At 63.4% G+C, this 14612-nt stretch overlaps 1 protein-coding gene across 1 annotated transcript; it reads right to left on the reverse strand.

The window, feature by feature from the left end:
• Positions 1-791: 791 nt before the first annotated feature.
• Positions 792-14035, reverse strand: LOC146541903 (uncharacterized). Its single transcript, XM_085215381.1, is given in 13 exon segments — positions 792-987; positions 1992-2061; positions 2064-2218; positions 3003-3711; positions 3847-3993; positions 4673-4798; positions 4895-5017; positions 6372-6494; positions 6990-7115; positions 7953-8330; positions 9745-9873; positions 11367-11486; positions 13781-14035. Coding segments are annotated over 13 exon segments (2640 nt in total). The 5' UTR covers positions 14019-14035.
• Positions 14036-14612: the final 577 nt, after the last annotated feature.

Consider the following 14612-nt stretch of genomic DNA (forward strand, 5'->3'; position numbering starts at 1 on the left):
GTGAATGGGATGGAGGAGCATCAGTGGGGAGATGAATGGGGTCATGAATGGGGGTGGGAGCTCATGAATGGGGACAGGAATGGGGACGTGAATGGGGACGTGGGAACGTGAATGGGGACATGAATGGGGACAGGAATGGGGACATGAATGGGGACGTGGGGACGTGAATGGGGACATGAATGGGGACAGGAATGGGGACATGAATGGGGACGTGGGGACGTGAATGGGGACGTGGGAACGTGAATGGGGACGTGGGAACGTGAATGGGGACATGAATGGGGACATGAATGGGGACAGGAATGGGGACGTGGGGGGGTCTGGGAAAGGTCGGGGGGGTCAGCAGGGTGTGGGAGGGGTGGGGAGGGAACGGGGGGGGGGGGGGGAGGTCAAGGAGGGGGCAGGAGGGATGAAAGGTGACAGGAAGGGGTCACGGGGGGGTCAGGGAGGGGTCAGGGGTGACAGGGAGGGCTTGTGGGATTTGGGGGGGTCAGGGAGGGGACAGGAACGGGGACAGGAGAGGTTGGTGGGGGTTGAGGGAGACGGGAAGGGGTCAGAGGGGTCAGGGAGGGGATGGGGGGGGCAAGAGTGACAGGGAGGGGTGACGGGGGGTCATGGGGGGGTCAGGGAAGGGACAGGGGGTGAAGGGCGACAGGGAGGGGTCGTGGGGGATGATGGGGGGGTCATGGGGGGGGCAGGAAGGGTCAGGGGGTCAAGGAGGGGTCGGGGAGGGGTCAGGGGGGCGAGCGGTGATAGGGAGGGGTTGGGGGGGTTATGGGGGGACAGGAACGGGGTCAGGGGGGTCTGGGGGGACAGGGAGGGGTCAGAGGGGTCGGGGGGGGGTCGGGGGGGAGTCGGGGTCTGGCCGCACCCAGTGCGATGCCGCAGGGGCAGCCCAGCCCGCGCTCCAGCAGCACTTTGGGCTCGGCGCCGTTCAGCCCAACGCGGCCCAGCAGCGGAACAGAACCGCAGTCGGACCAGAACAGCAGCCTGGGGGGGGGGCAGCAATGACACAACCACACAACGACACAACAACACAACACAACCACACAACGACACAACACAACCACACAACGACACAACACAACACAACACAACCACACAACAACACAACACAACCACACGACATAACAACACAACGCAACCACACAACGACACAACACAACGCAACCATACAATGACACAACAACACAACACAACCACACAGTGACACAACAACACAACACAACACAACCACACAACGACACAACAACACAACACAACCACACAACGACACAACAACACAACGCAACCACACAACAACACAACACAACCACACGACATAACAACACAACGCAACCACACAACGACACAACACAACACAACCACACGACACAACACAACACAACCACACAATGACACAACAACACAACACAACCACACGACACAACACAACCACACAATGACACAACCACACAACGACACAACAACACAACACAACCACACAACGACACAACACAACACAACCACACAACAACACAACACAACACAACCACACAATGACACAACAACACAACACAACCACACAACAACACGACACAACAACACAACAACCACACAACACCGCCGCACCAAGTCCCCCTGCCCCATTTCCCCACCCCTCCCATCCCCCCACCCCACATCCCCCACCCCATAGCCCCCATCCCATATTTCCTCACCTCACATCCCCACATCCCCCCCACATCCCCTCCTCACTCCCCACCCCACATCCCCCCACCGCCCACCCCCCACATCCCCCCCATCCCCCTCCCACACATTTCCCCCCATGTCCCCATTTCCCCCACCCCACATCCCCTACACAATACCCCACCCCCACCCCATCCCACCCCATATCCCCTCCCCCCATATCCCCTCCTCTCTCCCCACCCCACACCCCCCCCATATCCCCCCCCACCCCGCCCCATACCCCCCCATACCCCCCCAATATCCCCTCAGACCCCCCAACCCCCCCGTACCCCAACATGGGATCCAAGGCGATTCCTCTGGGCTGGCTGCCGTTCCTCTGCCATATGGTGGCACTCAGAGCCCCCCAGCCCCCCCCACAGGCAGCGCCCGCAGGGCCCCCCCGGCCGAGTCCCCCCAGTACAGAATGTGATGCACCCAATCCAAGGCCAGCGCCGTCGGGACCCCCCCGAGGGGCTGCAGGGGGGTGGGGGGAGCGCCGGGGGGGGACAGCGGAGCCCTGGGGGGGGAGAGAAAAGGGTCAGTGAGGGGGGGGGGGGGAGGATTTAGGGGGGGATTTGAGGGGGGGCCCCACATTGGGGTTGGGGGGGGATTTGGGGGGGTACTGGGGGTCTTTTTGCTCCAGGTTGGGGTTTGGGAGGGAGTTGGGGGGGGGGGGTTGGGGGGTTTTCTGCCCCACATTGGGGTGGGGGGGATTTGGGGGGCATTTGGGGTCTTTTTGCCCTGCATTGGGTTTGGGGGGGGGGGGGATTTGGGGCCTTTCTGCTCCAGATTGGGGTTTGGGGGGGGACTGGGGGGGTTTCAGTGTTTTCTAAGGGATATTGGGGGTGTTTTCTGTTTTTTTTTGTGGGGGGGAGGTGGGGTTTTGGGGGGTCTTTGAGGGAGGGGGGTTGGGCTTTTGGGTTTATGAGGGGGGCTGGGTTTTTTGGGGGGGGTTGAGGTTTTTCGGGGGGTTTGGGGATTTTTGGGGGACTGGGGTTTTTTGTGGGTTTCGGGTTTTTTTTGGGGGGGTTGGGGTTTTTTGTGGGGCTGGGGTTTTTTTGGGGGGGGGATTGGGGTTTTTTGGGGGCTTCGGGGGTTTTGGGGGGCTGTTGGTTTTCTTGGGGAGGTTGGGAGTTTTTTTAGGGTGGTTTTGGTTCTTTTTGGGGGGGGGGCTGTTTGTGGGGTTTAGGGTTTTTGGGAGGCTGTTGGGTCTTTTGTGGGATTTGGGGGTTTTCTGTGGGGTTTGGGGGTTTTCTGTGGGGTTTGGGGGTTTTTTTGGGGGGATTGTTTGGGGCTCCCACCGGAAGAGGCGGCGCTGGGTTGGGTCGGCCCAATAAAGGATCCCTGCAGCCACGTCCACGTCTGCCACGGCGCCGTGAGGAAAATCCCCCCGCAGCCACTCTGTGCTGCGAGGCCCCAGGGAGCCCAGGGAGCCCTTTGAGCCCATTGAGTTCATTGAGCCCTTTGAGTCCATTGAGCCCATTGAGCCCATTGAGTCCATTGAGTCCATTGAGCCCATTGAGCCCTTTGAGCCCATTGAGCCCATTGAGTCCATTGAGCCCTTTGAGCCCATTGAGCCCTTTGAGTCCATTGAGCCTCTTGAGCCCATTGAGTTGTTTGAGCCCATTGAGTCCATTGAGTCCATTGAGCCCATTGAGCCCATTGAGCCCATTGAGTCCATTGAGTCCCTTGAGCCCATTGAGTCCATTGAGCCCTTTGAGCCCATTGAGCCTCTTGAGCCCATTGAGCCCATTGAGCCCATTGAGTCCATTGAGTCCATTGAGCCCTTTGAGCCCATTGAGCCCTTTGAGTCCATTGAGCCCCTTGAGTCCATTGAGCCCATTGAGTTGTTGGAGCCCTTTGAGCCCATTGAGCCCATTGAGTCCATTGAGTCCATTGAGTCCATTGAGCCCTTTGAGCCCATTGAGTCCATTGAGTCCATTGAGTCCCTTGAGCCCATTGAGCCTCTTGAGCCCATTGAGTTGTTTGAGCCCATTGAGTCCATTGAGTCCATTGAGCCCTTTGAGCCCATTGAGCCTCTTGAGCCCATTGAGTCCATTGAGCCCCTTGAGTCCATTGAGCCCACTGAACTCATTGAGCCCTTTGAGCCCATTGAGTCCATTGAATCCATTGAGTTGTTTGAGCCCATTGAGCCCACTGAACTCATTGAGCCCTTTGAGCCCATTGAGTCCGTGGAACCCATTGAGTCTTTTGAACCCATTGAGGCCACGGAGCTGCCAGCAATGCGGCGCAGGGTGCGGCGGGACCACAGGAGCAGCGCTGCGCCGGGGGCTGCAACGGGATGGGGGTGAAGGGGGGGGGGAATGGGGTCAGAAATGGGGTCAGAAATGGGGATGGGGTCAGAAATAGGGATGGGGTGGGGGTATGGGGCGGGGATGGGGTCAGAAATGGGGTCAGAAATAGGGATGGGGTCAGAAATAGGGATGGGGTGGGGGTATGGGGCGGGGATGGGGTCAGAAATGGGGCAGGGATGGGGTCAGATATGGGGATGGAGTGTGGGGTGGGGATGTGGGGTTAGAAATGGGGATGGGGTGCGGGCATGGGGTGGCAGTGTGGGGCAGGGATGGGGTCAGATATGAGGTCAGAAATGGGAATAGGGTGGGGGTAGGGGGTCAGGGATGGGGATGGGGTCAGATATGGGGGATGAGGTCTGGGGGGGGTCGTTGGGGGGAGGTCACTGGGGGAGGGTTACTGAAGGATCCTTTGGGGGGGGGTTCTCAGGGGGGATCCTGGGGGGGGGGGGTCGTTGGAGGGGGTCGTCAGGGGGGTTTCGGGGGGGGGGGTCCTTGGGAGGGTTGTTGGGGTGGTCTTTGGGGGGGTCGTTGAGGGGTCGTTTTGGGGGGGTTCTCGGGAGGGTCCTTGAGTGGGTTCCTTGGGGAGGGGGTCCTTGGTGGGGGCGTCATCGTTGGTGGGGGGTCCTGGGGAGGGGTCGTTGGGGGGGGGGTCTCACCCAACGCCCTGCAGGAGCGCCCGTCGGGTTCGGCCGCGTATCCCTCTGCGCACGCGCACTTGAACGCCCCCTGCAGGTTGAGGCAGCGCTGCGCGCACCGCTCCGCCTCCGCGCATTCATCGATGTCTGAGGGGACAGCAGGGCGGTCGGGGGGGGGGGTCCCGAACGGGGAGGTGGGGGGGGGGGGGGGTCCCACGGGGGTCCTGGGGAGGGGGGGGGTACCTTCGCAGCTCTTCCCATCGGCGCCCAGGCGGAAGCCATCGGGGCAGAGGCAGCGGAAGCCAATGGGGAGATCCTGGCAGCTGTGGGAGCAGCCGGCGCTGCCCTCGGTGCATTCATTGACACCTGGGGGGGGGGACGGGGAGGGGGGGGGGGACATCCCATAATAGAACAGCCCGTAACAGAGCCATCCCATAATAGAACAGCCCGTAATAGGGAGACGCCCCATAATAACGACATCCCATAACAGCCCACAGCGGAGGAGCACCCCGTGGTGGGACATCCCATAATGAGAAACTTCGCTACGGGTCCCAGTGGGTCCCATCTCTGTGCCCCCCCCCATGGCTCAGTGCCCCCCCCGCTGGTGCCCCCACCCATGGCTCTGCGCCACCCCCCTTCTCGGTGCCCCCCCCCCCATTTCGCTGCCCCCCCCCCATGGCTCCTCAGTGCCCCCCCCATCTCGGTGCCCGCCCCCCGAGCTCTGTGCCCCCCCCCATCTCTGTGCCCCCCCCCCATCTCTGTGTGCCCCCCCCCATGGCTCAGTGCCCCCCCCCATGGCTCTGCGCCACCCCCCTTCTCGGTGCCCCCCCCCATTTCGCTGCCCCCCCCATGGCTTCGCAGTGCCCCCCCCATCTCGGTGCCCCCCCCCCGAGCCTTGTGCCCCCCCCCCATCTCTGTGCCCCCCCTCCCATCTCTGTGCCCCCCCCCATGGCTCAGTGCCCCCCCCCGCTGGTGCCCCCACCCATGGCTCTGCGCCACCCCCCTTCTCGGTGCCCCCCCCCCCATTTCGCTGCCCCCCCCCATGGCTCTCCAGTGCCCCCCCCATCTCGGTGCCCGCCCCCCGAGCTCTGTGCCCCCCCCCATCTCTGTGCCCCCCCCCCCATCTCTGTGTGCCCCCCCCCATGGCTCAGTGCCCCCCCCCCATGGCTCTGCGCCACCCCCCTTCTCGGTGCCCCCCCCCCCATTCCGCTGCCCCCCCCCATGGCTCCTCAGTGCCCCCCCCATCTCGGTGCCCGCCCCCCGAGCTCTGTGCCCCCCCCCCCCATCTCTGTGCCCCCCTCCCATCTCTGTGCCCCCCCCCATGGCTCGGTGCCCCCACTCGTGGCTCTGCGCCACCCCCCTTCTCGGTGCCCCCCCCCCTTGTTCGCTGCCCCCCCCCATGGCTCCTCAGTGCCCCCCCCATCCCGGTGCCCCCCCCCCATGGCTCTGTGCCCCCCCATCCCAGTGCCCCCCCGTTGGTCCCCCCCCCTCCATCCCGGTGCCCCCCCCATGGCTCTGTGCCCCCCCATCCCAGTGCCCCCCCGTTGGTCCCCCACCCCATCCCGGTGCCCCCCCCCATGGCTCCGTGCCCCCCCGCATTGGTGCCCCCCATCTATGACTCAGTGGCCCTGCCACCTCTGTGCCCCCCCATGGCTCAGTCCCCCCTCCATTTCCGTAGCCCCCCGATGCCCCCCCCCGCGCCCCCCCCGCCGCCCCGTACCGCACAGCCGCAGCGGCTCATCGGACCAATCCTGGCAGTGGCGCTGGCCGTCGCAGAGGCGCTGGCTGGGGACGCACTCACCGGAACGGCAGCGAAAGACGTCGGGACCCAAACAGGAAGTGGCTGGGGGAACCACGGCCGCATGGGGTCGGCGACACCCGACAGGGACGGCGACACCCGATAGGGACACACAGCCCCAAGAGGGACGCACGGCCGTACGGGGTCAGCGCGGCCCCACAGCCCCCTGCATTGCAACGGTAGCCCCCTATATCGTGACAGTAGTCATCTCTATCGCAGCACTAGCTCCTTTTATCACGACAGCAGCCCCCCTATCACAATGGTAACCCCCCATTGCAACAGTAGCCCCTCTACTGCAGCATCAGCTTCTCTATCACAACAGAAGCCCATCTATCATGACAGTAGCTTTTCTATCATGACAGCAGCTTTTCTATCATGACAGCAGCCCCCCCATCGCGATAGCTGCTCCCCCATCACAACAGTATCCCCCCCATCGTGACAGCAGCTCCCCATCTCGACAGTATTCCCCTCTATCACAATAGTAGTCTCCCCATCACGACAGCATCCCCCCCTATCGCGATAGCAGCCCCCCCGCCCCACCATTGTCGCAGCCGTCCTCATCAGAGCCGTCACCGCAGTCCCTGTGGCCGTCGCAGCGCCGGCCGCCCCACAAACAGCGACCGCCATCGGCACAGCGGAACTCCTCGGGGTGGCACGGGGGGGGGTCTGGGGGGGGAAAGGGGTCAGTGATGTGGGGGGTCGGGGGGGGGGTCTGTGATACGGGGGGGGGTCTGCAGGGGGTCTGTGATACAGAGGGGGGGTCTGTGATATGGGGGGGGTCTGTGATATGGGGGGGGTCTGTGATATGGGGGGTTCTGCAGGGGGTCTGTGATACAGGGGGGGTCTGTGATATGGGGGGGGTCTGTAATATGGGGGGGGTCTGTGATACGGGGGGTTCTGCAGGGGGTCTGTGATACAGGGGGGGGGTCTGTGATATGGGGGGGGTCTGTGATATGGGGGGGGTCTGTGATATGGGGGGGGGTCCGCAGGGGGGTCTGTGATACAGGGGGGGTCTGTGATATGGGGGGGGTCTGTGATACGGGGGGTCTGGGGGGGTCTGTGATATGGGGGGGCTGGGGGGGGTCTGTGATATGGGGGGGGTCTGCAGGGGGTCTATGATATGGGGGGCTGGGGGGGGTCTGTGATATGGGGGGGTCTGCAGGGGGTCTGTGATATGGGGGGGGTCTGCAGGGGGTCTGTGATATGGGGGGGGCTGGGGGGGGTCTATGATATGGGGGGGTCTGCAGGGGGTCTGTGATATGGGGGGGGTGTCTGTGATATGGGGGGGTCTGGGGGGGGTCTGTGATATGGGGGGGCTGGGGGGGGTCTGTGGTATGGGGGGGGTCTGTGATATCGGTCATCTGAGGGGAAAAACTCCCCCTCCCCCCCATGCCCCCCCCATTACCCCCCCACCCCCCCATGTCCCCCCGCCATCAGCCCCCGAACCCCCGCCCCCCCCCCATCTCCCCCCCCCCCCCCCCCCCCCCGCCCCCCCCAACCCACCACATCCATCCTCATCGGACCCGTCCCCGCAGTCGGGGCTCCCGTCGCACCGCCACCCCCTGGGGACGCAGCCGCCGCTCCGGCACGGGACGCTCAAGGGGGGGCAGCGCCGCTTTGGGGCCGCCGTCGCTTCGGGACACGTCGGTTCCCGTTCGTCCGCCCCGTCGGGACAATCGCGATCACCGTCGCAAAGCCATGCGGGATCCACGCACGCGCCGTCGGAGCAACGAAACGAACCCGGCGGGCACGGGGGGGGGGAGGGGCAGTTCCGTTCGTCCGCCCCGTCGGGACAATCGCGATCCCCGTCGCAGAGAAACGCTCGGGAGATGCACGACGAGTCCGGGCAGCGCTGCTGGTCCGAACTGCAGGGGGGGGGCTCTAAAAATGGGGGGGGGGGGGGGGCAATGAGGGGCAATGGCGGCAACAGCGGGGTCACCACTGTCCCGTAGTGCCCCCACAGCGCCCTATAGCACCCCATAGGGACCCTATAGCACCCCATAGGGACCCCATAGGGACCCTATAGCAACCCGTAGGGACCCTAAAGCACCCCATACAGCCCCATAGGGACCCTATAGCACCCCATAGTGCACCCATAGGGACCCTATAGCACCCTATACAGCCCCATAGGGACCCTATAGCACCCCATGGGGACCCCATAGGGACCCTATAGCACCCCATGGGGACCCTAAGGCACCCCATACAGCCCCATAGGGACCCTATAGCACCCCATAGGGACCCCATAGGGACCCTATAGCACCCCATAGTGCACCCATAGGGATCCTATAGCACCCCATACAGCCCCATAGGGACCCTATAGCACCCCATAGTGCACCCATAGGGACCCTATAGCACCCCATAGGGACGCTATAGCACACCATACAGCCCCATAGGGACCCTATAGCACCCCATAGGGACCCCATAGGGACCCTATAGCACCCCATACTGCACCCATAGGGACCCTATAGCACCCTATACAGCCCCATAGGGACCCTATAGCACCCCATGGGGACCCCATAGGGACCCTATAGCACCCCATAGGGACCCCATAGGGACCCTATAGCAACCCGTAGGGACCCTAAGGCACCCCATACAGCCCCATAGGGACCCTATAGCACCCCATAGGGACCCCATAGGGACCCTATAGCACCCCATAGTGCACCCATAGGGATCCTATAGCACCCCATACAGCCCCATAGGGACCCTATAGCACCCCATAGTGCACCCATAGGGACCCTATAGCACCCCATACTGCCCCATAGTGATCTTAAGCACCGCATAGGGACCCCATAGGGACCCTATAGCACCCCATAGTGCACCCATAGGGACCCTATAGCACCCCATAGCCCCCATAGGGACCCTATAGCACCCCATACTGCCCCATAGTGATCTTAAGCACCGCATAGTCACCCCATAGCACCCCACATCTCCCATAGTGCCCCCATAGTGCCCCTATAGCGCCCCATAGCACCCCATACCGCCCCTATTGCACCCCATACCGCCCCTATAGCAACCCATAGCACCCCATACCGTCCCTATTGCACCCCATACCGCCCCTATAGCAACCCATAGCACCCCATACCGCCCCTATTGCACCCCATACCGCCCCTATAGCAACCCATAGCACCCCATACCGCCCCTATTGCACCCCATAGTGCCCCTATAGCAACCCCTAGCGCCCCATAGTGGCCCTATAGCCCCCCATAGCACCTCATACCACCCCATAGCGCCCCATAGAGCCCCATAGCCCCCCACCGTGCACCCACACCCCCCACCCCCCCACCCCCCCACTCACCGCAGCCCCTCTCATCCCCCCCATCCCTGCAGTCCTGCTGCCCATCGCAGCGCCAGCTGAGCGGCACGCAGCGCTCGCGGCCCACGGAGTCACCGCAGTCATAGAGCTGAGCGGGGCACGGCACCGAGCCTGCGGGGAACACGCGTGTGAGGGACAACGCGCGGGTGTGTGAGGGGCAACACGCGTGTGTGAGGGAGAACACGCGTGTGTGAGGGACAACGCGCAGGTGTGAGGGGCAACACGCGTGTGTGAGGGGCAACGCGCGGGTGTGTGAGGGAGAACACGCGTGTGTGAGGGACAACGCGTGTGTGTGAGGGACAACACGCGTGTGAGGGAGAACACGTGTGTGAGGGAGAACGCGCGTGTGTGAGGGAGAACACGCGTGTGAGGGAGAACGCGTGTGTGAGGGAGAACACGCGTGTGTGAGGGACAACACGCGTGTGTGAGGGACAACACGCGTGTGTGAGGGACAACACGCGTGTGTGAGGGACAACACGCGTGTGAGGGAGAACGCGTGTGTGAGGGAGAACGCGCGTGTGTGAGGGAGAACACGCGTGTGTGTGAGGGACAACGCGTGTGTGTGTGAGGGACAACGCGTGTGTGTGTGAGGGACAACGCGTGTGTGTGTGAGGGAGAACATGCGTGCGTGTGAGGGACAATACGTGCGTGTGTGAGGGACAACATGTGTGTGTGAGGGAGAACGCGCGTGTGAGGGAGACAACACGCGTGTGAGGGAGACAACACGCGTGTGAGGGAGACAACACGCGTGTGTGAGGGACAACACGCATGTGAGAGACAACACGCGTGTGAGGGAGAAAGAACACGTGTGGCACACAGCATGTGGGCGGACATGTATGGCACAGAACATGGGTGAGGATATGTGAGGGGACACATTTGACACACATACAGCACATGTGGGGACATGTATGACATACAACACACGTGGGGACATGTGGAGATGCGTGACATATGTGCCACACATACACCATGTATGACACACATGTGACAACACACGGCACTCACACCACACATGACGACACGTACGACATGCGTATGACACGTGTCACACACACCATGTATGACACACACGACAACACATCGCACACACCACATTTTACACACAACACACGTGTGACGCCTGTCACACACACCACATATGATGACACATATGACACGTATGATGACACACCACGCACACACCGCGGATGACACACACATGACGTGTCACACACGTATGACGACAACGTCACACACACACCACGTATGACACACGTATGATGGCACACGTCCCACACACACCACGTATGACACACGTATGATGACAACGTCACACACACACCACGTATGACACACGTATGACGGCACACATCTCACACACACCACGTATGACACACATATGACGGCACACGTCACACACACACCACATATGACACACGTATGACGACAACGTCACACACACACCACGTATGACACACATATGACGGCACACGTCACACACACACCACGTATGACACACGTATGACGGCACACATCTCACACACACGACGTATGACACACGTATGACGGCACATGTCTCATACACACACCACGCGTGACGCCACGCGTGACCACGTGTGACTCACGGCACATTTCGGGCTCCTCGTCGCTGCCGTCCCGGCACTCGGCGCCGCCATCGCAGACCCAGGTGGCGGAGATGCAGCCGCCATCAGCGCAGCGGAACTGCTCTGAGTCACAGCCCCAAACTGGGGGGAAATGGGGGTCAGAGCGCCGCGCCGCGCCCCACAGAGACCCCCATGGACACATAGGGACCCCCCAGACCCACAGAGACCTTCATGGACACATAGGGACCCCCCAGACCCATAGAGACCCCCATGGACACATAGGGACCCCCCAGACCCACAGAAACCCCCATGGGCCCACAGAGACCCCCCCAGACCCATAGAGACCCCCATGGACACATAGGGACCCCCCAGACCCATAGAGACCCCCATGGACCCACAGAGACCTCCCAGACCCATAGAGACCCTCATGGACACATAGAGACCCCCCAGACCCACAGAAACCCCCATGGGCCCACAGAGACCCCCCATGGACACATAGAGACCCCCATGGACACATAGAGACCCCCCAGACCCACAGAGACCCCCATGGACACATAGGGACCCCCAGACCCACAGAGACCCCCATGGACACATAGGGACCCCCCAGACCCATAGAGACCCCCATGGACACATAGGGACCCCCCCAGACCCATAGAGACCCCCATGGACACATAGGGACCCCCCAGACCCATAGAGACCCCCATGGACACATAGGGACCCCCCAGACCCATAGAGACCCCCATGGACACATAGAGACCCCCCCAGACCCATAGAGACCCCCATGGACACATAGAGACCCCCCCAGACCCACAGAGACCCCCATGGACACATAGAGACCCCCCCAGACATAGAGACCCCCCCAGACCCATAGAGACCCCCCCAGACCCACAGAGACCCCCATGGACACATAGGGACCCCCCAGACCCACAGAGACCTTCATGGACACATAGGGACCCCCCAGACCCATAGAGACCCCCATGGACACATAGGGACCCCCCAGACCCACAGAAACCCCCATGGGCCCACAGAGACCCCCCCAGACCCATAGAGACCCCCATGGACACATAGGGACCCCCATGGACACATAGGGACCTTCATGGACACATAGAGACCCCCCAGACCCACAGAGACCCCTATGGACACATAGGGACCCCCCCAGACCCATAGGGACCCCCATGGACTCATAGGGACCCCCCAGACCCACAGAGACCCCCATGGACACATAGGGACCCCCCAGACCCACAGAGACCCCCATGGACATATAGGGACCCCCCAGACCCACAGAGACCCCCATGGACACATAGGGACCCCCCCAGACCCACAGAGACCCCCATGGGCCCACAGAGACCCCCCCAGACCCATAGAGACCCTCATGGACACACAGGGACTCCCCAGACCCACAGAGACCCCCATGGACACATAGGGACCCCCCAGACCCACAGAGACCCCCATGGGCCCACAGAGACCCCCCCAGACCCATAGAGACCCTCATGGACACACAGGGACTCCCCAGACCCACAGAGACCCCCATGGACACATAGGGACCCCCAGACCCACAGAGCCCCCACAAAGCCCCCCCCGGACCCTCAGGAACCCTCAGAGCCCCCCCTGGTCCCCCAGACCCCCGGACCCACAGGGCCCCCTGGACCCATGGGGACCCCCAGACCCATGGGGAGCCCCCAAACTCTTCCAGATCCCCACAGACACCCAGAGCTCCCTCGGACCCACAGGACCCCCCAGAGCCTCCCCAGGCCCACAGACCTCCCATAGACCCACAGGGACCCCCCGGATCCCCCCAGCCCCCCGGGGCCGCCCCGTTGTGGCGGTGACCCCGCAGGGCGCGGCCATTGGAGGGGGGAAGGTGGGGGGCGCTGTGGGTCACGGCCCTTCCAAACCCCACCCGAGGCCACGCCCCCGCCGCGCCCCCATTGGCTGCGGGCCCGGTGGCCAGTTTGGGCTCTCGGCCAATAAAAAGCGGGGCCAACGCCCGGGAGGGGCGGAGCGAAGAAGACGATTGGCGGAGGTCGAGGGGAGGGGCGGGGTCGCGCCGCCTTATCCCCGCCCACCGCCCCTTCCCTTCCGCGCCGCGCCCGCGGAGCCGGGACCCCCCGCAGCCCCCCGAGCCCTTCAGCCCCCGCGGGACCCTCAGAGGACCCCCTCAGCCCCCGCCCCAGACCCCCACGGACCTCGCCAGGACCTCTGGGGACCCCTCAGAGCCTCCAGAGCCCCCCTCAGCCCCGCAGGGTCACCGACAGGACCCCCGCGGGACCCCCCAAGGGTCCCCCTCAGCCTCTCGGGGCACCCCGAGCCCTCAGTCCCACGCAGGACGCCCTGAGTCCCGACTCAGCACCACGGGGACGCCCACGGGACCCCCCAGAACCTCACGGCGCGGCCCCACGGCACTGCCCCACGACCCCCCCCGGACCACCCCCTACCTGTGGCAGCGCTCAGCAGAGTCCCGAGCAGCAGCGCCCACGCTGCCATGGTCCGGAGCGCGATATATCGCCGGACACGGCGGTATGGAGCGGGATATGGAGCCGGCACGGCGATACGGAGCGCGATACGGAGCCGGCACGGCGATACGGAGCGCGATACGGAGCCGGACACGGAGCGGGGCACGGCGCAGCGCGGGGAGTGGTTTCCCATCGGGTGATTTTCAAAAGCGCCCCGCATCACGCGAGGGGCGGGGCCAGAGCACATGGACGGAGGGGGCGGAGCTACACCGGGCCACTCCCACAGCGCCTGTCCAATGCCGCCCTCGGCTCTGTTCAGACCGCGCCTCCCAACTCAGGCCACGCCTCCACTCCACCCAATAGCGCCCCGTGTTCAGCTCGGGCCACGCCCCTCAGTCCTGGCCCCGCCCCCGCTCTGCCCCCGCCCCCACCTTGCTCAGGCCACGCCTTCTGCTCCATTTGTGGTCCCGCCCACAGACCTGGCCAATCACCGCCCCGTTTAGCTCGAGACCCGCCCACTCTTCTGGCCCCGCCCCTGGCCCCGCCCCCCTCGGCGGAAGGCGCCGCCGAATGAATGAATGAATGAATGAACGAAGTGCTGCTCATTAATCGCTGCTCCGTTAATCACCGCTCACTGAGTCGTTGCTCTGTTAATTGCCACTCATTGAGTCGCTGCTCTGTTAATTGCCACTCATTGAATCGAGCGTTTGTTCAATTAATCACCTCCTCTTGAGTCTCCGCTCAATTAATGACCCTTCTTTGAGCCTCTGCGCAATTAATGACCCCTCGCTGAGTCTCTGCCCAATTAATTGCC

The sequence above is a fragment of the Meleagris gallopavo genome, unplaced genomic scaffold (assembly GCF_905368555.1).
Source record: "Meleagris gallopavo unplaced genomic scaffold, MGAL_WU_HG_1.1 scaffold_23, whole genome shotgun sequence".
NCBI classification, from domain to species: Eukaryota; Metazoa; Chordata; class Aves; order Galliformes; family Phasianidae; genus Meleagris; species Meleagris gallopavo.